Source organism: Pteropus medius, unplaced genomic scaffold (assembly GCF_902729225.1).
Source record: "Pteropus medius unplaced genomic scaffold, Ma_sr-lr_union100, whole genome shotgun sequence".
Lineage (NCBI taxonomy): Eukaryota > Metazoa > Chordata > Mammalia > Chiroptera > Pteropodidae > Pteropus > Pteropus medius.
Window position 1 is genome coordinate 116,461 of NW_024346819.1, and position 27,869 is coordinate 144,329.

The 27,869-nt window shown below is 43.9% G+C and overlaps 1 protein-coding gene, 1 non-coding gene and 1 pseudogene across 3 annotated transcripts in view; 2 read left to right on the forward strand and 1 right to left on the reverse strand.

Moving 5' to 3' along the window:
- PPP1R13B (protein phosphatase 1 regulatory subunit 13B) overlaps positions 1-27,869 on the reverse strand; it is a 70,131-nt gene that overhangs the window by 36,105 nt on the left and 6,157 nt on the right. The window contains exons 2-3 of one of the 2 annotated variants that reach the window (XM_039876536.1): positions 9,603-9,750; positions 2,731-2,850 (exon numbers count right to left, since the gene is read on the reverse strand). In XM_039876536.1, coding sequence (XP_039732470.1) covers positions 2,731-2,850; positions 9,603-9,750 — 268 coding nt within the window. The remainder of the gene's footprint in view (positions 1-2,730; positions 2,851-9,602; positions 9,751-27,869) is intronic. The other variant, XM_039876537.1, reaches the window with a different exon arrangement.
- LOC120613989 (U6 spliceosomal RNA) lies at positions 8,427-8,531 on the forward strand. The gene has a single exon (XR_005655820.1). It is a non-coding gene; the product is annotated as a U6 spliceosomal RNA (small nuclear RNA).
- On the forward strand, positions 25,055-25,173 carry LOC120613985 (uncharacterized; annotated as a pseudogene).

Genomic DNA, 27,869 nt, shown 5'->3' on the forward strand with positions numbered 1-27,869 from the left:
CTGACCACTGCCTGGCCCTCGGCTCCGTGGGAAGCGGGAGGAAGCACGAGTCCTGGATCCTCAATTCTGGCTGCTTAGAGTATAAGCTGGAGAAGTTCAGGGACCAAACGCAAAACAGGGAACAGAGCGCCCAGGCAGGCTGTTCCAGCCGCCACCTCCTCCCGAGCTCGGAGAGACAGGACGGGCACAGGTGCAAGCGCAGGCAGAGGGAAGGGCCGAGGTCAGCACTATGGGGGGCGGGCGCTGGAATCCCGGGGTAGGGCGGGAGAGAGCCCGAGTGTGAACGAAGCGTGCGCTACGAGAGAGAAAGAAGGGACGACGAGGTTGGAGCGATGAGTCTGGTCCTTCACAAATGCCATCAGAGGTGGGGACTTCGTGAATGTTCTGAAAGGTGAACCTGGCTCTTCCGGTCCTGCCGGCCTGTGCTCCAGCCAGAGGAGAAGGCAGCCTGCCCCTCGGCACACGCCCCCTCGGGGCTCCCGCGGGCCAGCCCCTGCCTGGCACGGCGGAGCTCTGCTGTCCCCCCAAAGCTAAACTCATTCCTCGAGGCCCACTCAAGCCCATCTCCCCAGACGCCTCTGCTGACAGCTCGGCGTGGAGGCCCGTGTCCTCACTGCCGCCCAGGCCGACACCCGCCTGCCCCCCACATCTCACGTACAGCTGCATGGACATGACCTGACTGGGCAGCACCACGGTGCAACCACGGAAGCCAAACAGAAGGCCAGCGCTGTCACCTGCCTAATGACCCCGGACAGCTACATATCCCTGATACTGATAGACTTCGTAAAGTGAGAATCAAATAAGGCCCCCACCTCACCAGCCCAGGACACCGAGGGTCCTGTAACACACATCGGTGACAGCACAGCTGGGCCAGGGCGGGCGCGCATGCCCGAGAGCTCGGGCAGAAGCTGGCACAGTCCTTAGCGCTAGGAGAGCACGTGGCCGTCAGCCGGTCACGGCCTCCGCAGCGGGGTTTGTGCAGAGGCAGAGGCAAGGCCCTCGTCTATGGTGCAACAGTGGACGACGGGCCGGACCGGAACCTGGCTCTCCTGCCTCCAGGTGACGACGGCCAGTGGGATGAACCCAGAAGTCGTGGGGCGCTGGAAAGCACGGCGCTGTGACAGTATTCACAGCTATGAAAGACGATTTTAAAGGAGACAGTAACTCATCCTAGGGGCAAAATGTCCTTTAACACAGAATACAAACAAAGGGGGATCATCTGCAATAAAGAAATCTTTTTACAGAATATCCTTTCATTGTTTACTTTTTTAAATACCAGAAATAATCCACAGTCACTGTTAAACAGCGAATTAAGCATATCTTAACTGTACAGTATATACGCTTTCAGTAAAAAAATTCCCTTCTTTTCTTTAATTCAGAAAGAGGCAGTATATTCCCACAGTTCGAAATGCGAAAGGAACCAACAGATATAGATGAATGAATTTCCCTCCTGCCCCGGCCCGCGGCCTTCCCTCAGGCCAGCAAGGTCACCTGTTTCTTATCTTTCCAAGGACCTTTCACACATGCACACGCCAACATGGACACACAGTTACTCTGCTGTCTGCGTCACACGGAGGGTAGCACGTGTGCACACTGTTTTGCACGGTGCTTACACACGTCATGTGTGGGAGGTGGCGCAGGCCAGGGCAGAGCTTTGTGGCTGTTCACGGCGCAGATCAGGCCACTGTTTGGATGCGCCAGGCTTTCGTCAGCCCGCTGCTCCGGCAGGCGCCTAGGAGTCCTCCCTACCAGCAGTGCTGCACGAGTAACACTGTGCTGTGTCATTCTGTATGTGTGCAGGCGCCGCTCGACAATGAGGCCTCAAAAGTGAGACTCATGGGTGAAAGGTTTTATGCTTTTGAAAGCACAACAGATATTACCAAATTGCCCCCTACGAAAACTGCCAGCTGACACTCCCAGGGCAAGGTGGACACGTGCCTGCTGCTCGACTTCCTTGCCAGCGCCGTGTCATGAAACGTTCCGATCCCTGCCAGCGCGACGGGCGGAACCGCACACCTCGGTGTTGTCCCTGCATTTCTTTAGCAGGAGGAAGGCTGAGCATCTTCTCATAAATTCTGGGCCATGGATTTTCCTGTTCTATAACTGCATATTTGTATATTTCAATAGTTTTTTTTTTACCTTTTTTTTTTGCTTATTGATTTTAAGGAATTCTTTATATGTAAAAGAAATTAGCCCTTTGCCATATGAGCTATAAATGCTGTTTCCAAGTTCACGACGTCTTTTGACTTTGCTTGGAGTAGCTACTGCCACGCGGTTTTTTAACAACTCACTTTGTCTCTTCTTTTACGGTTTAGTGTTACACTTAGAAAGGTCTTGTTCATCATAAAAATTTTTAAAAATCCCCAAAACATTTCCCAGGATTTTTCTAATCCTTTCACTGTTTTATTTATTCTTAAAATCTAGATGTGAGCCATCTGACATTTATCAAAAGCAGTTCCTCAAATGGCTGGCCCCCCTCCCATGTCTGAGTGCACTGTGGGACTAACTCTGGAGCCTGAGAAGGAAGCAAGGGGCCGGGGGCCTGAAAAGCACAAAGTCGTCGTGAACTGCATGACAGAGGTCACGGGAACCTGTAACACCAGTTCGTCCCCTCACCGCTTGGGAGGGAAAAAATAGCACGAGTTCATTTATTTTAATATTTATTCCTATTTTTTTTTAAAAATTAACTTTTATGGCAAAAATTAACGAACAGGGGGAGCACTTATCTACCTTGCTCACTGCTCTCAGCTGGGGAGTCCTCGTGGCGAAGGAAAAATTTCACTTCCTCCCTCCGTGGCCCCCACTTCTGAAGATGTTCATACATCATATGATCGAAGGGGATGGGGCGCTCTAGGAAAAAACACATTTACCTCAGAAACAAACAAAATAATTCCTACCAAACACAAAAGTAAAAATAAATTTAAATAAATGTATACAGATATATTAGAATTTAAGAATACTACAAGTCTTAAATTTTAACCTTAATGAAACAAAAGCAGTATTGGGAAATGCTTTAGGTAATAAACACGAGAAGTAAACATAAAAGCAATTCTGCAACATTAAATAGGTAACATCGAAAAAAATCCCTTTAAACATTTTATGAAGCAGTGTGCCTCCCGCTCTTCACAGAAATATTTCAACAAATTGTGGAACCTTGTTATTCATCAAAATGCTACACGTGGTAATTAGATGTGGACAGTGTACTTCCTGGCAGTTCAGGGAACCCCCGAAACACTTGTACATCACTGTTCATAGTAGCATTATTTATTTACAGTAGCCAAAAAGTGGAAAAAGCCAAATGTCCATCAACCAATGAATGTAGCTAAAACAGAGATATCGCTCAGCCAAAAAAAAAAAAAAAAGAATGAAGTGCTGATATAGGCAACAATGCGGATGAACCTAGAAAACATTATTCTCAGTGAAAGAAGCCGGACAACAGAGGTCACATAGTGCATGACCCCATTTCTGTGAGTACCGAGCCCGTCAAACGCACAGAGCCAGGAAGTAACACAGTGGTCGCCAGAGGCCGGGGGAGGAAGGAATGGGAGGTACAGAGCTTGGTGAATGTCCTGAAAAACCACTGAATTGTACACTTTATTTTTTTTATTTGGTTTTTTTTTTGAATTGTACACTTTAAAATAGTGATTTTTATGTCCTGTGAATTCCATCTCAATTTAAAGGCAAGAAAAGGAAAAGGAAAAGAAAGGCAGTCCTGTCCCGTACACTCCCGGCGCCGCCTGTGCTGGGGAGTGAGGGAGGGGCCGAGGCCGAGGCCACACAGGGCCTGCCGGGGCACAACGGCCGCAGGGCACTTTTCCTCCTTCCGACACAAGCGTGTGGCTGGGTGAGCGCCCTTCTGCTCAGTCCGAGAACGTGACTTTGAGACAAGAGAAAACTCTGCGGGCTGCAATCGGATCACACATCCAACGTGTGACTGGACGTACCCCCAAGAAGTGCTAGGTTTCTGTAAAAGAGAGAATCCCGCCATTCCCAGAACCGCGCCACGCAGCGTGCGGCTACCCCCCGCCTCCCGACACACAGAGGCGAACCTCACCCTCCCCAGCAAACACGAGGGCAACAACGGAAACGGCCGCCTCTCAGCTGAAAATGAAATCTGCGTGTGCCTAGCTAGCGTTCAACTTGAACTGTTACCGTAATAAAACACTGAACATTAACGAAGTCAGTATCATCCCATTACTTTAGTTTTGAAAGTAACACCTATTATGTATGTAGGCCTATAGGAGATTTTTAAAAATGTGTATTCTAATTTTAGAACCATGAGGTCTAGATTTAAGCCTAATTATATGCCTCAGTTTTGCATAAAATTGTGTCTTAGGCCTTATTTTTATTACTACTGCTTTGGCTTGTGGTGTTAGTAGCTTTAATTTTGGTCACTTTACTAACCAACATTATCAATAAAATTTCATGTTTACATTTTTTAAATTAAAATGAATTCACGACCTTTACTTAAATGTGCCAAGTCTGGGTGTAACTATAAAAATTAACTCCAATTTTGTCTTAAGCCGCTTATTTAACAGAAATTTATTATGTCCTTTTACAAATTAAAAATTTTAAAGAGAAGATTAATTTCAAGAAAAGCAAGCTAAACTTCGCTACCTTCTTTTAAATAAGAAAGGTTAACTAAAACATCATTTCTGTTTTAACAAAACTACCCTATACATCTCATGTAATAAATACCTCATCAGCATCTTATTTAAGTGAAATCTAGGATAACAGTTTTAGTCAATCTTGAGTAAGGCAAAAAGAAAATCAAGGAGGACCTACCACAAAAGAAAAACGGAAGGATCTACATACACTGCCGACTTGCATTCGAGCTGACACCCTGTGTGGGGAAGAAACCACAAAGAGCAGCGGAATAAACCAGCCAAATGAACAGAGCATCATGGCCCGAGCTGAGTTACCTCCATCGGCTCACAAAGTTGAAGTCCTAACATCCAGGACCTCAGAATGTGACCTTATTTGGAAACAGGATCTTTAAAGAGGTAATAAGTTAAAATGAGGCCATCAGGGTGGGCCCTAATATGACTGGTGTCTTTATAGGAGGAAGAGATCAGGGCACCGACACACACAGGGATGGCCACGTGAGAAACGGGGAGAAGGCAACCGTCTGTGAGCCAAGGAGAGAGGCCTCAGGAGAAAGCAAGCCCACCGACGCCTCGGTCTCAGACCTCAGTCCTCCGGAACTGTGAGCAAATAAGTTTCCATGGTTTAACCGCCTGGTCTGTGGCGCTGTGCTGTGGCAGCCCGGCAAACTACTACACAGGTCCACGGGGAAATGTTCTTTCCTCGAAAGCACCAATAATCACACTGGATTATGCTCATGACACACAGATCACACAAATACGCCATGAGTTACAGAGGCAATCGTTTCTATGGTGGGGTTCTCTGAAGCCTGAAAATTATTGTAAGAGTTCCTCTAGGGTAAAAAGATTGAGAAAGGCTGTTATAGCCTTTCTCATCCACTAGAATCTCATCCACTAGGATATATCGCTTCAAAATCCAACTTTGCTGCTCTATTTTACTCAATGATTTAAGTGTTTATTAAGGGCCTGTTCTGAGCACTGGGCTGGGCACTGGGGATATGATAATGAAGAGACAAGTTCCTACCTTCAGGAATTTCAGTACAACGAAAGAACTATGAAAGCTCGTGTTTTGGTAAATACTATGACAGTACTGGAGCATAGAGGAGGGACACTTAACACCCTCTGAGATTCAAGGAAGGGATGAGTGGCTAAGAATGGACAGAAGTTAGCCAAGCAAAGTGGGGTGGGTGCTAGGATCTGTTCTAGATGATGGTAACAACACGTATAAAAGCCAAGGCAAACATAATATGCTGTGACTCCCTGTGCTCCGAGGTGATGGTCCTCATTCCTGACGAAGTCAATACACAGGTTATGATTTCAGATGGGCTTGGAGACAAGGCCAATGTCCTCAATGAACAGAAACGCAAAAATACTCACCAAATACGAGCAAACCAAATTCAACAATACATTAAAAGGATCATATACCATGATCGAGTGGGATTTATTCCAGGGATGCAAGGTTGGTGCAATATCCACAAATCAATCAACATGATACACCACATAAACAAAACTAAGGCTAAAAAACTCATACGATCACATCAACAGATGTAGAAAACGCATCTGACAAAATCTAACATCTATTTATGATAAAAAAAAAATCTCTCAGCAAGATGGGGATAGAGGGAACATACTTCGACATGATAAAGCCCATGTAAGACAAACCCACAGCGGACATCATATTCAACAGTGAAAATCTGTTTTTCTCTAAGATCAGAAATAAGACAAGGATTCTCGCTCTCACCACTTTTACTCAACATCGTATTAGAAGTCCTAGCCACAGCAATCAGACAAGAAATAAAAGACATCCACATCGGAAAGGAAGAAATAAAACTCTCATTATTTGTAGATGACATGATACTATATCTATAGAAAACCCTAAAGATTCCACCAAAAAACTGTGAGAACTAATAAATGAATTCAGTAAAGTTGCAGGATGGATACAAGATTAATATTCAGAAATCGGTTGCAATTTTATACACTAATAACGAGTTATCAGAAAGAAAATTAAGAAAATAATCCCATTTACAATTGTATCACAAAGAATAAAATACCTACAAATAAATTTAACCAAAAAGGCAAAAGACCTATATTCTGAGAACTATAAGATATTGATGTAAGAAAATGAAGAAGTCACAAATAATGGAAGGATATAACGTGCTCATGGATTAGAAGAAATAATACCAGTCAAGTAGCCGTATTACCCAAAGCAATCTACAATTCAATGCAATTCTTATCAGAATACCAATGGCATATCTTTCATAGAACTAGAATAAATAATACTAACTTTTATTTGAAACCCCAAAGCAACAGCCAAATAGCCAAAGCAATACTGAGAAAGAACAAAGTTGGAGGTGTCGCACTACCTGATATCAAACTATGCTACAAAGCTTTCGTAATCCAAACAGCATGGTACTGGCATACAAACAGACGCTAGATCGATGGAACAGAATAGAGAGCCCAGAAATAGGCCCATGCCGATACGGTCAGTTAATCTACACCAAAGGAGGCAAGAATATACAACTGGGTTATGACGGTCTTGTCAATAAATGATGCTGGACAGATATATGAAAAAACAAACAAACAAACAAACTAGAGCACTTTCTTAAAGCACATACAAAAATAAACTCGAAATGGATTAAAGACTTAAATATGAGACCTGAAACCATAAAACTCCTAGAAGAAAACACAGGCAGTGAACTCTCTGACATCACTCTCAGCAATATCTTTTTGGATATGTCTCCTAGGGCAAAGACAACAAAAGAAAAAATAAACAAATGAGACTACAACAAACAAAAAAGTTTTTGCACCACAAAGGAAACGATCAACCAAACAAAAAGGTGACCTACTGTGAGAGAAGGTATTTGCAAATGATATATCCGATAAGGGGTTAATATCCAAAATATATCAAGAACTCATACAACTCTACATCAAACACCAACAGTCCAATTAAAAAATGGGCAGAGGACCTGGATAGGCATTTCTCCAAAGAGGACATACAGATCACCAACAGGCATGTGAAAAGATGCTCAACATCACTAATCCTCAGGGAAATGCAAATCAGAACCACAGTGAGATATCACCTCACATCTGTCAGAATGGCTACTGTCAAAAAAGACAACAAAGAATATTATGATTCCTAATAAAGAAATTAAAAATAGAACTACTACGTGACCCAGCAATCCCACTTCTATTTATCTGAAGAAATCGAAAACACTAATTTGAAAAGATATATACTCTCCTACGCTCACTGCAGCATGATTTAACGACAGCCAAGATATGGAAGCAACCTAGGTGTCCACCCATCATCGCTAGATGAATGGATAAAGAAGAGGCGGTACATACATACAATGGAATATTACTCAGTCATAAAAAAGAATGAAATCTTGCCATTTGTGACATGTACCTAGAGGGTATAATACCTAGAAGGTATTATGCTAAGTGAAGTAAGTCAGACAGAGAAAGATAAATACCATGTGATCTCCCTTATATGTGGAACCTAAAAGACAAATGAACAAACAAAACAAAACAGAAACTCAGATACAGAGAATGAACTAATGGCTGCCAGGAGCGGGGTGAGGGAGTAGGCAAAAACAGTGAAGAGGATTAAGTACGAATTGCCAGTTATAAGAAGTCACGGAGATGTCAAGGGATGGCACAGGGAACGCAGTCACTAACACTGTAATAACCACGTGGGGCGTCAGGTGGCACTAGACTTACCGTGGGGAGCACGTCGTAAGGTATGTAAATGCCTAATCGCTATGTTATACGTCTAAAACTAATATAATATTGCACGTAAACTATGATTAAAATAAATTTAAAAGAGCGCTCACTTTGGCAGCATATACACTAAAATTGGAACAATACGGAGAAATGAGCATGGCCCTGTGCAAAGATAACATGCTAATCCGTGAAGCATTCCGTACTTTTGATTGCATATTTGAAATCTGCTACGATCTTAAAAGTTCTCATCACAAGAAAAAAAATTCTGTAACTGTGTATGGTGACGGAGGGTAACTATGGTTAACCAGACTTATGGTGATCATTTTGTAAAATATACACACAGATATTGAATCATTATGCTGTACACTGAAACTAATATCATGTTGTCAATTACACCTCAATTTAAAAATTAAAAAATGTCAAATTCACTGATTATCCCTAAGGCCCTTTAAATAATTCCACTGGATGCTTATCTCATTATCACCTTGAACTCCAAATGTTCCAACTGAGCGTTCTCTTACTTTCCAGTACAGACCCCTCCAGCCCAGTTACCCCCGCGTGCTGCAGACTCTGCGCCAGCCAGTCTAGTCTTTACCCTGACGCCTGCCTTCCCCAGCAGCGCCCCCCAGTAGCGCACCCCCCGCCCCAGGAGCGCCTTCGGAGCACACCATGCTCGTATTCTCCTGTCCGACCTTCGCATCGCTCCCCTGGCTTAGTGTGCCCCATCCTATCTAAATTCAACCCCTGCTTTGGCGTCCAAAGGACTTCACAGTTTGCTGTATTGAGGAATCACATTACCTGCACTGACCAGCTTGCTGACAAAGTCCTTAAATGCAAGCGCCAGTATTTACTCTTTTCACTTTAATACACAAATATTTATGGAGGGCCTAGTATTTAAAGGATTTTGTACACGGGAAACACAATAATGTTTCTGCCTTCACAAAGTTATCACGGAGAAAAGAAAAACAGATGAGCCACTGGAGGTGTGGGAAGCAAGGCGCTGCCCAGCCTCAGCGGACAGGGCACTGTCGTCCAGCGCGGATCGGGGCCCCCCCGGCCGCCTACCATAGACGACGGCTGCAGTCGGCCTCAAATCACACCACGTGCTTTTCCACAAAAGCACCTGAAAATCCTGTCCCCATGTAATATAATGCTAGTTTATATTTTCATCACTCAATTCCTTCTAAGCACAGATAGCTAAGAATCAGAAACAATATTCTGCATTTGATACACATTAAATTTCATGTGCCAGTAGCCGTTACAGAGCCTAATACATACCATTCCCCCGCCACACTTCAGCCAGATGGCAACTGCCTTCTCCAGGTTCCTTGCAAAATTCCACGACATCTCGACATGTTGTTTCTGGTGTTATAGGAACTTCTGTCAAAATCTGTTCATTGTTGCTCAAGAAGACGGTTAATATCATCTGTAAGAGAAAAGATTAAAGCTACGACTAGAGGCATTATCATAAGGAGATTAATCTGTAAACTGAAAGTGATCGCCCCTCCTCCCCACCGCCACCCCTGCCCCCTGCTCTGCCCAAAATGCCTGCAGGATTAGTTTTTGGAAATATATAAGCTGATTTTAAAGTTCATGTAGAAACATTAACCTGTAAAAAAAGGAAAATTCCGAAAGAGTATTAGAAGATTAGCATTACCAGATATCATAAAGCCTCAAAATACTACAGCACTAGCACATAAATAGATCATGGCACATATGAAACCCTGAAACGGAAAACAGTAAATGATGAAGGCGACATCTCAACATTGAGGAGGAAAGAGACTGTACAATAAGTGATGTCTGAGCAATTCAAATACGGGAAAAAAATGGATTCATCTGCGCATCATACACTAGCATAAATTCCTAATAGATCAAATATTTCAATATAAATCATAAAATTATAAAAGTTCTAGGATAAAACTGTGTAAGTTCCTTTTTTAACCTTGGAGTACAGAAGCCCTTTCTATGACTCAAAACCCAGACACCATTAAAAATTTTATATATTCAAGTAATTACACATATATTCAAGTAATTTTACAAAGCAAAAAAGACAACTAAGAGAAAACTATTTGCAACTCATATTACAAATAAAAGGCTAATCTCAATACATAAAGGGCTTCTAAAAGTGTAACAAAAAGATCAAAATTCCAATTTATTTTAAAAAACTGGCTGAGATAATAATATATCACAGTAAAAGAAATCCAAATGGACCTTAAATATAAAAACACATTACAATATATTTGAAAAAATAAAAAATAAAAAATGCCTAGCATTTTTTGTCTTTAAAAAAGCCTACCCCACTTTGATCTAAGATCTGGAGAGATTATACTGGAAGAAATTTTTTTTTAAAAAAAAATATACTCCTTAAGTACGATTTAAACCAAAGATTTTCTTTCATCAGACAGCATTATTATAAAGTATTTCTGTTTAATCTCTGATCAAAATCAGCAACAAAATCTGCATTTGCCCCAAATTCTCCTCTTAAAAATCTCATCTGTCAACTAAGTATTTGAGTTCGTTGTTAAAATATTTTTTCTTAGAAGTACTCTAAATTCCTAAGATTAAACATCTTAGAAATTAGATGACCAATTTTATATCAATGACCAATTTTACAGAAGTGAAACTGAAAACAGCTACAAACTGGTTTCCTTGTCACAAATCTCCCCCCACCTACCTACCCTTCTGCCAGTTTATTTTCTAAATGTCAATCAAGTGAAGTCACTCCCCGGATTAAAACACTCAGGAGCTCTGCAAGGCCCAACAGCAGTCCTTTCCCAGAACATTTTTTTCTGGAATATAAACATGAAACAGGTGTCTTTACCTAGCACGTAGAGTCTAATGCTGTACTGCTAAAGTACACTTTTTTCCCCCAGAGACTCGTAGGGCTTGGATTTCCACAGAATACCTTCTGAGAAAGCCAATGCTACAGGATAAACTGCAAATCTGATTGCTCACAACCCTCCTAGCACACAAACAGATCAATGGGATATATTATGAGATCCAGCAACATTAGCCTTCCAGTCCCAGTGGCTGCCTGCACGGAACCTTGACCTTGTTCCCTGAACTCCAATCAAGATCTCTCAGGCTGCTGTCCGCCTGCCGAAGCGTCCTTCCTCTTTGCCGGAAAACTCCTATTCACCCTTCGCAACTCAGCTCATTTGCTACCACCTCTGCCAAAGCCCCCTTCTCCACCTCCTCACCAGGGAGGATACACAGTCCCTCCTTTGTGATCCGGGAACTGCTCACAGGTGTCTTTGTTACATCACGGCATTAGCCCGTCTCCCGCCCCTCCCCAGGCTCTACGCTCCTCCAGGCGATTCAGACGTCCATCTCCCACGGCCTCATCAGTGTCTGGCACACGGCAGGCACACCATGATCTGGTTGTCGCCATGAATGACGCACAGATGTAAAACCTCCACCATACCACTGAGCTGAGAAAATACTGCACGAAATCTAAGTAAGATATATCCAGTCTGTTCAATGAGCATCATTTGTTCCTTCAGTTCCTCTTGGATATTATAAACACATTTCTATTTTCTAAGAAATTAAAGTTATTTCTGCTCATTAACCCATAAGAGGAATTTATTTTAAAAACTGGGGGCTTTTGAATACTGAAATAAATGGCCTGGAATCTATAGAACTCGGAATAAAATAGGTAATTCCTAGCTCTGGTGCACACAAGTCCAGGACTGAAAGGGCCTGAACAAAGGAAATATATTTTTATTCTTGTTTACGTGCACTTCTTTCACACTTCTAATGGTAAATATTTTCCCATGTGATCTCAAAGCCTAGCTTTTCAAGATCTAATAATATATTTTCCCAAGCCATGCTTTTTAGAGCAAAATTTCAAATTAGTGAAAATATGTTAATACCTTGTCAAGTGCTATTACTACAGCTCGCTAGTAACGGGTAGAGCGGCCTGTCCCCTCAGCTCTTCCGTCTGTCACCCTCACCCCTTGCCCCCGTGCCTACCACAGTAGCCCATGGTTTGTCCTCAGCACTGTAAGCTAGCAGCCACTTACATAATCGTTTGTTTCTGCAAGACGGGGCTCTGGCCAGAACCAGTGTCTTGCATGCTCTCCCTCCCCACCCACGGGCACCGAGCAGCCCTGTCGCACCCGGGCGGCACGACTTGTGCTTACTTGCTCTGAAAAGTAGAGTCCTTTAGGAACCTGCTGTCAGAATGAACAATCACCAAACACTGTTTTGGGGCACTCGGAATTACCGAGACTTCCCAGCTCATGACCAAGTTCAACGTGACGGGGAAGGGGGAGGAGAGGCAGACTGGCAGAGCTGTGAGTCTGAACATTGATTTTTAAAAGCTAAGAACTCCCAGAAAACTTATGCAAAAGTCATCAAACATCACTTCACTTTTTAATTCTATTTTGTAGTCTCTAGTAAATCCTATTTTCCCCAATCTTAGCAAAATTCATGTTCCCCCTCTATTATTCAATCAAAGTTAATTTCATTATAATCATGATAGATTTAAAAACTTTCAAGATAAATTAAGCTGACATTGACCTGGTTGGTACATAACCACCCCCCCCCCCACAAGCATCACTAAAATTAAAGTTGAAAAGACATGTGACCGCTACTGTTATTCCAGCAAGATTTCTTTAGCTTAAAAAAAAAAATCTCCAACACAAATATCATATAGTATTGATTCTAGAAGCACTTTGTTTATATTGTAACATCTCTGAAATCTAAGTATATCTTACAATTGATAGTGTGTCAATCTAATTAGTGTCATTTTTCCTTTCTTAATAGTATGTTTAAAACTCAATAGGGTTAAGGATTAAATGAACAAAAGAAACTGCTAAAGGTAAAAAGAAGTTAATGTTTAACCTTCCTAAAAGATTAACATGTTGAAAACAAAAGATCTGGTTCACTACAGTTAGGGAAACATGCTCAGATGTATACTCTTGTGCTGTAACAAGCATGTGAGGACATGATGTCCTACTTACGCCTTCCTCAGACTGCTGCCTCCGTCCCAGCCCTGCTCACCCTTCCCCATCGCGCCCAAATGTCCGCCCCCTTGCAGAAATATTTCCTGATCCTACTGTCTACTCATCCTGCCCCGATCTGGGACAGAGCCTCCTCTGCTCTCCTGTGACACACTGTGACTATTTTTAGTACAACATTCTTACACTAAATTATCAGTGGATTTCGTGATTACGTCTCCCACTGAAACAGTACTTGTGACTCAGAGGAGTGAGTTATGACCCGTTACCTGAAATCATCTAAGTGTGTCAACAAGCTGCACATATTTGTATTTACAAAGAATTCTGAAAAGCCCAGGATCATAAGGCCACCGAGGGAGGACATGCGTTCTCTGACGAAGCGCCCGAGTAGAGCGCGGGACACGTGAGTGGTACTCGGGGATGGGGCTGGGGGATGGGGATGGGGATGGGGGATGGGGGATGGGGATGGAGGATGGATGGAGATGGAGGAGGCCTGGCGGGCAGGCTGCACAGAACCATGTCAGTAACTTAAGAGGTCACCTCATCCTTACTTTCAAGAATGTCTGAGCTATGAAAAGAATCAACTGGAATCAATCACTCATTTAAATATCTACATAGAGCTTTTAAAATGTTTACAAACTTGGTATTTAAAAGACGTTCTTGGTCTAAGAAAATCAAGCAAAGCACAAATTAGGGATGTATGACCCATTAAAAAATAGGAACTATCTGCAATATATACATGCATCACATCATCACTGTACACAATGGTATGTGTCAATTATATCTCAGTAAAGCGGGGGTGAGGGAGAGAGAACCACCCAAAATGGAGGAGAAAAAAAGGAACTGTCCTACAAGCGAAAAAACAGGCGATGACAACTGTTGATGAGGATGTGGAAGAGCTAAAGTCCTCGCGCACGGGCGGCAGAGATGCAGACGCTACAGTCATTCTGAAAAAACACTCAGCGGTTTCTTAAGATGGTGAACATAGATTTACGATATAACCCAGCAATTCCGCTCCTAGGTACCTACCGAAAAGAATAAAACTATACGTCCACACAAAGTCTCACATGCAAATGTTCATAGCGTTATTCATAGTAGCTAAAAAGTGAAAACCACCCAAATGTGCATTAACCGATGAACAGGTAAAGAAAATGTGGTTTGTTGTACAATGGAATATTATCCGGCCATAAAAAGGAGCAAAGCGCTAACGCAGGCGACAACATGGATGGGCCCTGAAAACAGTTAGGTCAAAGGGCCAGACACAAAAGACCACACAGCGTGTGATTCTATCTATGTGAAATGTCTGTAATCGGCAAATCCACAGAGACAGGAGTGAGATGAAATGAGGAGTGACTGCAAATAGGCACAAAATTTCCTTCTTGGGGTGACAGACACGTTCTAAAATTATAGTGGTAATGGTCGCACAACTCTGCAAATTTACTAAGATCATTAAATTGTTCTCTTAAAATGAGTGAATTTTATGGTATATAAACTATACCTCAATAAAGCTGTTTTTAAAAAGTAGGAACTATAAAAGTCCAGAAAGGGAAATAAGGGACTCCGCTGCTGTGGCAGGAAGCAGCCGGGGGTACGGAACTCCAGCTCCGTTCGTGGCTCGGCCACCAGTGTCGCCGGTGTCACCGGCACGGCCCGGGGAGGCTGCTCCCTCGCCTCCTCCGGTCTTGGCGTCTCAAGGGGTGGGACACCCTTTAGGACGTGTGTCGGGCTCCTGTGGCCCCGACTCACTCACGGGAGCGTCAGACCCCACGCTCACCAACCCCACCTACTTGCAGCGTCCAGCGGACCGAGAACTCAGGGTAACAAGATAACTGAGGAGAAACGAGATCAATAAAGCGACACCAAACTGCAGGGACTTGTAAAACGTACTTGCTGCCTTCTGAGTAAACAGCCATAGAAGGGGTCAGGTGGGGTGGGGAAAGGGGACAGCTTTCTCGGGGCCACAAGTCTAAGGCCAGCCGAGGGCCTCTCCCAGGGACAGAAAAGCACAGGCCAGGGGCGGGCGCGGCGCCCACGCACCAGAGCAGGAGCACGAGCCAGACGGACGGCCAGCGGCGGGCCCCTTCCCTGTCATGCTCGCAAACGACGCACTGGCGACACCATCAACCCTGACTCCGAAGTCACCCAGATCTGACCGCTCGTGTCCACCGGCCTCACTGGCCCCCGCCCCGCCCCCTCGCAGCCTGGGTGGCTGCAGGAGCCACCTGCTCCCTCTCCTGCCCTTCAGACGGTCACTCTTCACTCAAAACCCTCCAGTGGTTTCCAGCGTCCCTCAGGGTAAATCCCAAAGCCCAAAGTCCGGTGCACAAGGCCCGACGTGACCTGCACCCCACATACACGCCACTCCGGTCGCCTCTCCCTGCCCCTCCCTTCGTCCCCTGCTCCGGTCACGCTGGCATTCTCACGACCCTCCCTTCTCAGGGCCTCTGTCCGCCCCCCCACTCCACGCCTCTGACTCTCCCACCGCGGCCTCCCAGGGGAGCGCTCCCCCACCAACCTCGCGCGCCCGGGCCCCTTCCAATGCTCTCAGCCTCCACCCCCACCCCGAGTCTTATTTGTTCCTTCTAAGCGCTCCCTCCCGCCACCTAACGTGTGACAGGTCAGTTTATCCTGTCTCCTCCCCCCAGAACGTATGCGCCTTGAGAGTAGGAGTTTTAGTCGGTTCACTGCTGCGTCGCCGGTGCCTGGAGCAGCACCCAGCACAGCACACGCAGTGAACTCCCCCAAGTACAACAGGGCAAGACGTGAAAGGCAGGCGCCTGCCTTCTCATCTTCGAGGTCTCCAAAGGAAAAGATGGCTAATACTTTACCCTTCTAAGTCACTGAGTTAACCCACATCAGAAAGAAGAAAAAAAATCTTTTAAAAATGTTAATGTGAAAGTCAGGAGGCCATCACACTTCTGTGATATTTGGCAGAAGTCACCCAGACCCAACGGGGAGCAACGGGGACCTGCTGGTGGGAACAGAAAATGGTACAGTCACTGGAAGACAATCTGGCAGTTTCTAACAAAACTAAACAGAATCTTACCATAGGATCCAGCAACTGAGATCCTTGGTATTTACCCAAATGAACTGAAAATATATCCACACGAAAACCTAGACACGCATGCTTATAGCGGCTTTACTCATAACTGCTAAATTTGGAAGCCACCAAGATATTCTTTAGTAGGTGAATGGATAAATGGTGGTAAATCCAGACAATGGAATATTATTCAGTGATAAAAAGAAGTGAGCTATCAAGTCACAGACAGACATGGAGGAAATGTAAACACATCTTGCTAAGTGAAAGAAACCAGTCTGAAAAGGCTTCATACTATATGATTCCAACGATGTGACATTCTGGAAAAGGAAAAACTGTAGGGGTCGGGATGAGTGAGCGAAGCACAGGCGGTTTTTAGGGCAGTGACACTACTGTCTGAGGCTACAGTGGTGGATAAATGACATTACGTATCGTTGAAAGCCACAGACCTGTACAGCACAGACTGTGAACCCCATGCAAACTATGGGCTTTAGTTATTAAGGAGGTATCGACACGAGCTCATCAGTTGTAACACAGGCACCCCACTAACGCAAGACGTTAATAACGGGAAACTCGTGGGGCTCGTTTTTTCTGTAAACCTAAAACTTCTCTAAAAAACAAAGTCTATTAATTTAAAATAAAAAATAGTACACCACACATGGTAAAGGACAGTGTTGTCTCTTGACATTCTGGCTACGCGTACCCACATACACAGATACGTGTGTGTGGATGTGTGTGGATGGCTCGGCCGCCTTGAAAGAGGTGCTTCTTAGTGTGGGTCGTGCCAAGTGAGAGAAGCAAGGAGTCTGAAAGACACTGCTCCAGGGGCCTCAGGAAACCCACCACGACTCACTGAAAAATCCCTCCGCTGGGCGAGAAAGGCGCTGCCATCCCCATTTATTGGTGCTTATGACCAAGTACTGGGATACGCACTTCATGCATTCAATTCTCACACCGACTTTGTGAGGCAGATACCGCCCTTAATTTTACAGATTAGAAAAAGGAGGCTTGGAGAAGTTAAATAACTTCTTCACAGTCACCGAGCTAATAAATACCAGAGCGGGATTTAACCCTGGTCTGACTCCAAAGCTACGAGCTGAACCACTACTTTAAACTACTTCGAAATAAAAAAGACAGCAAAAGTTTTCATAAAAACCTTCCTACTTACAATATACTTCCCATTATTTAATAACCTCTCAATTAACCAAGTTTTATCTAGTTTTTATAGCTGAAATTATCTGAAATGCAGTTAATCATTATACAAGGAAATCAGAACAAAGAACCATACATTTTTCTACTTTATCAAGTATAAAGATTATCTCGCTAAAACTATACAGACGTTCGAATTAAATTTTCCTGACCTTTCAAAATTTAAATTAGGTGTACCAACAATTCTCAGAATAAGGCTTCCTCTTCCTACATATTTCTTTGTAAAATTTAAGAAAATATATTCTTATATGTATTAATAAGAAAACATCTCTCTACTCCTAGATACATATCCAAGAGAATAACATGTCTACACAAACATCTGAACACAAATATTTATAGCAGCATTATTCATAATAGCCAAAAAGTGGCAACAGCCCAAACTGATGAGTGGATAAACACAATGTGGCATATCTTTCTACACGAGGGAATGTTACCTTGGTCATAAAACGGAATGAAATGAATGCTACATGGGTGAGCTCCAGAAACATCATGCCGAATGAAAGAAGGCAGATACAAAAGGCCCACACTGTATGCGTCCATTTACTTGAAACACCCAGAAAAGGCAAATCCATAGACACTGAAAGATTAGTGGTTGCCAGAGGCTGTGAATTATTCATCAATAAAACTGTTTTTTAAAAAAATCTAGCTATGCCAATCGTTCAACCTATGCAATCAGTAAAATATTTTTCCCAATGTAAACAACTTTAAATAAACATTATATCATTTCCTTGTATATATTTTTCTTTTTTCAAGTAATAAACATTTATAATTGTACAAATCCTGTTTTATCCCATCTGTCAATAGCAAAAGTTGAGTACTAATCCTTTTGCCAGCAGGAAACAAAGCTTGAAACAACAATGATAATCGGCAAAATTACGTCTCTGAAAAACTCTTTAATATAATCATGTGTTTTGAGACATGATAGTAAATACTATTTGTCTGATAGAAAATGAGAATGTGATTTACAAAGGAAAAGTAAGTCTAACAGCACTCCTATCTTTTTAAAATGGCTCCATTTTCTCTTTCAGATTCCAGCCTGCTCTTAAAAACCAGGATGCTACTTTGAATTTCTTTAAAATGCTCCAAGTTACCATTCTTAAAATGTCTCTCATCTTTAGAAAACTAAGCAAAACTGAAGTGTAGAAAACAAAAGTCCCAGTGCCTGGAAATTATCTATACCATTTACAAAGAAAAAATACTTAAACAGATGTCCCTTAGGCCCGGTGGAATCTAAATTCAGGCGCTAATGACATGAACCATGATAAAACATCCTAATGAAACAAGACAGACCACTGTTGTTACAGCGGAGTGATATGGTGGATAGAGTTTCACCTAATTAGGTGAGTCCCAAGAAGAAAAAGTCCAGTGTTAGCATTGTTCCATAATGACTCTAACCAGGATCTAAAAATCACTATGAAAAGGAAAACTGGACATTAATTTACTCATCTCCATATAAAACCTGTTATTAAAAAAAAAAAGACTTGCCTAAGCTATGTTATCAACTTTAAAAAGTGAAACCTGAAAGCTTTTACAGAAGTTTCCACAATAAATGCCTTGAGCATATTTTATGCTTAAGAAAATGGTGCGTATACAGCTACCATGGTTTCTTTTTTTTTCAAATTCTGCTAGTATTGACATTTTATATGCCTAAAATCAGAATGAAGTTCATAACAAGATACTAAACATCAAAGGAGTTTCATAATTTATTGATTATAAAAGTGGCTACTGTTCCAGGTCTTACTGTGCTAGCAGACGGGCCCTTTGCCGGCCCACATGATGTCACTGGGCTCTCCCGACGGGCCGATAAAGCAGGTGCTAGGATGACCCTGTCACTGTGGACAGACTGAAGGACTGGCTGGTCACATGACTAAGAAGTGCCAGAGTGTCTGACTCACAGTGTCCGAGTCCAAAGCTTAAGTTTCTACTCCAGTAGCTCAGGAACAAAACAGTGCTTAAATTCATGATCACTTAAAAAAAAAAAAAAAATGTAGCTATTCAAGTTTCTCACCCTTATGAAACTATAAGAAACAATCTTTACCCAAAAGTTATAAGATAGGAACATAAAATCAAACTATTCTTTAAAATGGAAGAACCCACTTTATACATACAATGGAAACGTCCCTTTGAAAAGTAAACATAGGTTAGGATATAAAAGAGTGAATTAGTAAATTCATTATCAAATCCAGAGATGAATGCGCTCAACGGCCTAGACCGCCTCCGGGCAAAACCACCCCTGCTAAGAACGGCTGCAATGAAAACAGGCCTTCCCACTCTTATGAAGTCACCTCTGTTTCTGACCTGACCTGGGTCCTGAGGTTTGCGTCCGCTCAGATATCAGAGAGCTTTACCTGTCTGTGTACAATTTCCAAACTTCGACACCATTCCTTCTGAAGAGGGAATTATACATTCCATCACTTATTGAAACATTAGGCTACTTATTATTATTTACCTTTCCAAACAACAGCCTCTATTTGGGAGAACGGCTGGAATTCTGAACGTTGATATTTTCGAGAAGCTGCGCGTCCTCAGAGAAAAGAACAAGCACTTTCACACGGTCAGCAAGAACGCGGCTTCGGTCCCAGCAACTCCTCGAGGAGGCAAGAGAAGCTGGGACTGCCCTGTTACGGAGAACCCCTCCCTTCCCTCCACCCCACAGGGTCGAGGGCCTCAGCTCTGGACCGAGTTGAAAGCTCTGGCTGTTTCCACTCAGAAGAGGAGAGAAAATGGGGCTCAGGTTGGCAAGATCATCTTTCCTTTGGTCTTATTGTCTTCCTACGATGCCAAAATGTCTTCTTTCCCCTCTGGTCCCAAAATACTTAACATATTATCGTTGGCTCAGCACGCAGGATGCTCTCACAATCATCCATATTTTAATACAAAAATAAAACATTGTGTTCCCTAAGGTAACATTCCCACTAGTCCTAGTCAAAGCATACATTTTAAGCTGCAAATGTGAGAGCACTGCATACAGGTGCCTCCCCTCCGCCCCCAATAGTCACTAAAGTTGTTTGAGGAAAATATTTTAGGTGTTTTGAGTTATTTTAGAGTACATTTAAGCTTCTTAAATCTTAGGGTAGATTAAGCTTCTTAATCCTTTTGTAAGTATTCAACGCAATTAAAAAGGATATGCAGAGAGTTTTGAATTAAGGCTATCTTAAAGATCAGTCATCAAATCTTACAGCCAGAAGGAACTTAATCTAACCACCACCTTTCACCATTTTACAAAGGAGGAAGCAGAAGCCCAGAGAAGGAAATAATTTGTCAAGGCTAATAAATCTTAACATAAATCTAGTAATAAATCTAGTAACAAAACCCAGACCGAAATCAGGTCTCTCGATTCTCAGCCCTGCAGGCTGCCTCCTCTCGGCGGTTTATCTAGTTACACTGTTTATTTAATATTAAATGAGAAGGTCTGTAAAATGTCTAGCAAGAAGCCTGACATACAATGTTCTCTCAAATCTCATTTCTTCTCCCGTATTTAAATAACTGACAACAATTTGGGGCACTGAAAACGTTAGGGAAAAACCCAGGACTTTTCAAATGATAGAAATGAAAAAACAAAATAATAGAAATTAATTGAAATTAAGTCACAAAAGAGAATCACGAAATAAAATTTACACAGGGACACATCGTTAAGTGCAAACTATGAACGGTAGCTGATCATAAAATAGACCCATAATATGCTTTGAAAATATTATGAGGGCTCCATAAATATCAATGGGATTCTGGAAAACGTAAGCTAAGTGACATAATTTTGTTAATAAGTCCAAGGCATTCAACTGGGATGTAGTAATTGAGATGACCATATAATTAAGAACAAATGTGGCCACTTTAAGTGAAAAAAGGAGCTAACAGAGAGACCGGCCAGGACAACAGGCAAAAATCAAGACGCCCCTGGCACACCTGCACGTGCGGGCGCCCGACGCCGTTCTCGGGAAACCACACTGTCTCACCCACGACAACGCGCTCCAGCGAGGAGTGCCACCAAGCAACAAACGTTTTACAAATCAGGTCTAAAGAGAAAACAAAACCCCGCAGAGCTGATCCCTTTTTCATCAAGGTTCATGCCATCTGCTTTACCAGCGGATGAAAAGTAAGCCCTGTAAGAGGCCCCCTCAATCCCACCTCAAAAAATAATTCTTCTCCAGTCCTTTCTCCAACAGGAAGAAGGAAAGAACCCTGTATGACGGTCAAGTCACAGAGGAAGGAGCATCAATCCCATTTTATAGTCACAGGCTGTCAGAGAGGCAGGGTCAAGACACCTTGCTCAAGGTCCTAAGCTAAATTGAGAAGGACTCCAAAAGCCTACTATGCCACATGGCCCAGGCATCACAAGCTGGCAGGCCACCTCTCTCCCGCCCTTCAGAGTGAGGTGGACGATGCTTCTAGATTCTCAACAGCATGAGGGGAGGGGAGGGGAGGAGATGGCGAGGGTTGGAGTGCGCGTGGCACACCGGACCCGGCTGTGGCCCTTTTCTCTCAGCCAAGACCGGGAAAAGTTCATGGACGTGGGGAAGGTTCATCCCCAGATCTGAGCCCCACCAGACGACTGAGACCCTGCTCCTGAAGAATCGACTGGCCTTGGAAACTCTAGCCTCAGAACCCAGCTTCCACCTTCGAGGGTCCTGCAGCCCGCAGCCTTCCTCCTCAGCGGCCGGCCCAGCGGGGGCAGTAAGGACGACGGCTTACAGACACGCCGTCGTTCCCCTAACGGCCTACACTTTTAAACAGCTGGCACACATCCTTTCAAACCTTTTTCTAGACCACGAAACTCTCTTCTTCTTTTTACTGTGAGACCACATTAAGTGTAATGTTGTTTTTCTCAGCCAACGCTATATTTTGGGCATTTTTCCATGAGAACACACAGTTCCGCTTCATTCTTTTTTGGGCTATATATTATTTTCGATATGGCCACATCGCAGTCCATTCAGAGACGGGCAGTGTTACACTCGTCTTTACAGAGAGGAGACATGCTCCAATGGGTTATGTAACTTGTCTAAGGTCCCCCAGCTAGTAAGTGGCAGGGACAGGGCTGGAACCAGGCCCACTTGATTCCAAGGTCTGCGTTTTCCAACGCTCCTGCCCCACAATGTGCCTGTTCTGCATGTTGCCATCAACTAGACTACGACCCCCTGGAAGGCACTGCGTCAATGTCTTTAAGTCTCCAATGCCTAGCACCGTGCTGGCATGTTATAAAAGTTAACAAATATTTGTTTTGTAAACATCTGCTGAATGTCACCTTTTTTGTGCTATGTTTACCTTCCCTACTACGCCATTCACATTTTTCATAATGCCCTGGCACACAGTAGGGGCACGAGCATATCTGTTGTAGCTACGGATCCAACACCCTGCATCCCACTCAGCTCGGCCCGGGGCACTCGGCTTCTCTCCATCTCAGAGACTGTGCAGCTCAAGCTCAGAGCCCACCTGCTTCTCCAGGAGCTTCCCTAATATGCAGGGCCCTCTACCCAGCCCCAACACGTCAGAATAAGTTAGCACAAGGAAGGATCTTAGCGGTTATTTGTCTGGCCCCTCCTCGCTTTGTAGTACAGAGATCGTAAACCATGGTTTTATGACAAACTAATAAGGCTTCGGCCCACAGGAAACTGAAGATTTCAAAACAAAAGTACAAGGCACTTAAACGTAGATTATGCTAGGTACCTCTTGGGGAGGGGAGCGAGAGGCAGTGAGATTTTACAAAGATCTAAATGCCTGTTTGAGCCTCCAAAAAAACGAAAGGCCCTGAGTGTATAGTCTTGTCCTGTGTGACTCCGCGGTAGTACAGGGTTCTGACCTCAGTGAGCTCTAGCGCCAGACTTCTCTGAATACTAGCCAATACCTCAAACTGCTAGAAACCAGTTCTTCTCCTGTATCATTAACGTAAAGCTTCAGATTAAGAGACTTTAATAAGTTTTCACGTAACAAAAACAGCCGGACACAAAAGTTCATTTTTCCATTAAGTTTAGTCATGGGACTTAGCTACTTGGCCTTTCCTACCAAAAGCACGAGCAGCCACTAATGGTACTGTAAAAATATCTCATTTTCCCTCCCGGTTACCCCATATAAGCCTTAGTATCTAGTTATCAGCATCTCTCCGAAAAGGACTCCTATCAGAAACCAACTGGACTATAAGGCATTCTCTGTTAATGATATTTGAGGATTTGTTCAATTCTAGAGGCAAATAACCACATAAGATGATAAAGTAGGTTCTCGAGTTTGTTTTATGGCGTCACTGCAGTATCACAGGCACAAGCAGCCAAAACCCACAGTGTAAAGCAAAGTGTTACCTTGTACATAACATAAATCAGACGCCTTTACAGGATCATTCATTCATTCATTTAGGGAAACTTACAGTGCCCAACCTGGCCTTGGGCTAAACACAGAGTCAACGACACAGGCCCCGTCTCCGCCCTTACTGCACTTGGAGCTGAGACAGAGAAGAGACTCCAGGAAACTACACGGGAAGGTGCAGGGTGCCACGAGATCCACAGAAGGGTGGTGTCAGGAAAGACTTCTCAAGGAAGCACCACGTGGGCCGAGGCTGAGGAGTTAGCTGGGCGGGGCATGGGCATTCTTTCCAATTTTTCCTAATTTTAATTATAATCTTAAATCCTTTAATTATTAATTACACCATTTCCGTGGTGGTTAAGCAGCCTCAATGTTGTAGCAAACAAGAAAATTAATTACCCAATGTCATCAATTAGAAGGTATCCTCACAAAATTACGATTTAACATTTTTTTCTTTGTGACAACTTGTGAAATGCCTATCTGAAACTAAGCAGCCTCCAAAGCAAGACTGTCTTTAAAATGCAGCACTGAATCAAAACCACTTGACATTTCGGAATAATAACTATGTGGGGATCACAGCACATATCGGCAGTGCTTACTTCGTGCCAGGAGTTGTCACAGATTCTTTAGTATACGATGTGGCCCCTAGCCACACACACGGCTATTGAGAACTGGAAATGTGGCTAGGCCGAATTGAGACAGGCTGCAAATGCGAAGTATGTTCTGGAATCTGACAGGCTTAGTATGAAAAAAGAATGTAAACTATCTCACTAATAACGTTTTAATATCATCTATATGTTTAAATAATATCTAAGACAAAGTGAGTTCAATAAAATATATTATTAAAATTAATTTCGCTGGTTTCTTTCCACTATTTGGCAACTAGAAACTTTAAAATCGCATTTGTGGCTCAAATTAAGTTCCTACTGGACGGCTCACCTGAAACGTGCCAGCTGCTGTCTGCTCCTTCCCTGATGACTCAGTCACCGTGAGGAATTAACTACCACCTTGCGTGCAGTCTGCAGTGCTGGCACCTTGCTGTCGACTGAGGTGAGGCTGGCTGCCCGCCCTCAGACCTCAGACCGCAGCCTTGGGCTGGGCTTGAAGCTGCATCTTTCTGTTTCCAGTAGTCTGTCTGCCTACAGCTACACCCCCTAGCAACCTCGGATTCAGTGTCTAGAGATTAAGAGGCTAAGTAGTCCTGGGTTCACGCCCCAGTGGAGCCACGGTCCATGGTCTATGGCCATGCCACCCTGAACAAGCCCGATCCCGTCTGATCGCGGAAGCTAAGCAGGGTCGGGCCTGGTTAGTCCTTGGATGGGAGACCACCTAGGAAGACCAGGTGCTGTGGGTATAAATAATAATACATAGTTCGAAAATTTTTTAAATTAAAAAAAAAAAGCAGCTAGGTAAATTAGAATTGTGCGACATGTAAGAATTAAGGTTAAGCAAGGGCTAACGAGGGTCTCCAAGTTGGCTCCAGTGCCAGATACTTCGACACATTTTGACTGCTCAGAGACCCTTTTCTGCCTTGACTACCCTATCCTAACGGACTGCTCCCATCGACTCCAGATGCCTAGCGTCAGCTCTACGTTAAACCGGAGCTCTGTGCAAGTCGGCTCGCCGTCCTGCAGCAGCTGCTGTCCGAGGGTGCATACGTCCCGGTGATGGTGTCTGAGCAATGCGGATCTATCTACTTCACGCCACAGAACTGCGCATTTAAAAACAGTTAAAATGGTAACTTTTATTTTATATTTCACCACAATTAAAAACACTTCATCGGTTTCATAACTCTCTCAAGTTCAAATTCTTATGCAGGTCATACGTGGCCTTCAGAACCAGCCCCTACCCCGCTTTCTGGCCTTCCTCTTGCTTCCTCTGGTCTTACGCTCTGGGCACTTTCCCTCGGCACACCACGGGGACCAGTCTCAATGCCCTTCACGTGCTGAACCCTCCACTGAAAGCCTTTCCCTGTCCCCTCCATCAAACGTCGCCTCCTCTGTGAAAATTCCCGACATCCCAGGGCTGAGAAGGGTCCTCTCGCCACTGTGCCCGCCGTATCTTGCGTATGGCATTTGTTTCCACATGACCGTTCCGCCCTGTGAGCTCACTGAGAGTGGGAGCTGTGCCCGGCCCCAGCACAGAGGCGAGCATTTAAGTGATGCGCCCTGCACGCTTGCTGAGGCCACTCCGGAAACAAGTTCTTACTGAATGCCGACCAGGGCCAGGCAATGTCCTGAGCACTAGGGGTGCCGCAGCGGGGGGGTTGGGGGAGGCTAAGCCCTGCTTTCACGGGGCTTCCACGAGCAAACGCCAGGAGGACACAATTACTATCAAGAGAAGGAAAGCACAGCGAGGGGAGGGGCATTTTGTACCAGGTGGCCTGGAAGGTGCCACCTAGGTAGAGACCAGAAGAAGGGGTGAGCTTTTCGGCTCAGGGATTCTGTAAGTGATAAGCCACTTATTCTGGTTCTGAGCTGTGCTCTGCATAACAAAAGGTATTAGAAAGAGAAGGTAAACTTTAGTTTCTGAGAAAAGCAAACCAATCCCTCTCTGTCCGGTCAACTGGGCAGATCTGCAGCTATGTGGAGTTCTGCCAGCAGGGAGGAGAAGACAAGCATCTCCCAGCGGGAAGCAGCGCACGTACCAGCCTTTCCCACATGGGTCCTGTCCACCAGGAAGCCTTATGGTTGCTGGCCGAAACTTAAGAAAAGCAACCATTTACTGAGTGCTTACTCCACATTTTAACAGAATGCTCTAAGCACATGACAATCCTCACAATAACCTTTTGAAATATAGTTATTAAACCCATTTTAGAGAGGAAAATAAGGCACAAAGAGGCTACATAATTTGTCCAAGGTCACAGTGGCAAAGCCAGAATTCGAAGCCAAGAAGTCTTGGCTCCAGAGCCTGAGCTGATCACTACTGTGCTATACCATTTCACGTTTGTATTTCCTATCACGAAACATTCTGTTCTTATGGTAGGGTTTTTTCCCCATTAATCCTAAAACTGTCAAATTTTATTTCATCTTTCTTCACATTTTGACCAAGCCTCACTTCTCGTTTCTACTCCTAGCACAAAAATATTTCTATACTTTGATCATTTGTGAAGTTAACGATTATTTACTGCTATTATTTTCAAGACTGCCATTAGACAGAAATATAAACATGCAATAGGGTAAAAAAAAAAAAAAACAAACAGAACACAAAGTATCAATGCAGAAACACAGATTACACTGTTAGGAGAGCGCGCATATAAACTCTGCCAGGTGCTGGGAACGCAGAGCTGGGGAGGCCCAGGCCAGCCACTGGCCTGGAAGCCCAGTCTGCCGGGTGCTCACGGGGGGACTGATGCACCAACTGACAAGTACGAAAGATGGCGTGTGTGCGGTGTGCCACAGATGGCCGGGCAGCAATCTAAAACGCCAAAAACACATTAAAACCACTTGATAGAGGGCAAATGTTTTGGTTTTTTTTTAATTTGATGTTTATTTTACCTTTAAGATTTAAGAGTAATGTCTTTCTGGATATAGCAGGCATCTCAAGCTCATCAACACAGCCAAAATAAAACTTGTTCCTCCCCTCGGAGCCCTCTAAATCTATTCCTTCTCAAGTGTTCTGTCTTCAAGGAAAAACAAGCCTGGCTGCCGAAGCAATAAACTTGTTATCCTAAACTCCAGCCACTGTACTTCCTTCCTCTCTCTCAATCACAAACGCATTACGCGTGGGTGCACACGCTCACATGTATGCACACATTCAAGCAATCACACTCGCCTGCGTACACACACACGCTCTCACTCACACTCACTCCATCGGATCTATTTTACCTCGTGGTGACTGGATCTTTCTCCTCCCCTTCAGGTCAAGTCAGGCCTGCACCGACTGGTCTCTGTTAACTGCTCTTCCTGCTTCTTTCTAATCTCCCTCACTCCACAGTCTGTTCTCCCGTGGCGCCAGAATTCTCTGTCGTACAAACCTGACTGTATCACTCCGCTTTTGAAAAACATTTGGTGGTTTCTGATCCCCCACAGGATCAAACGTGAACCCTGT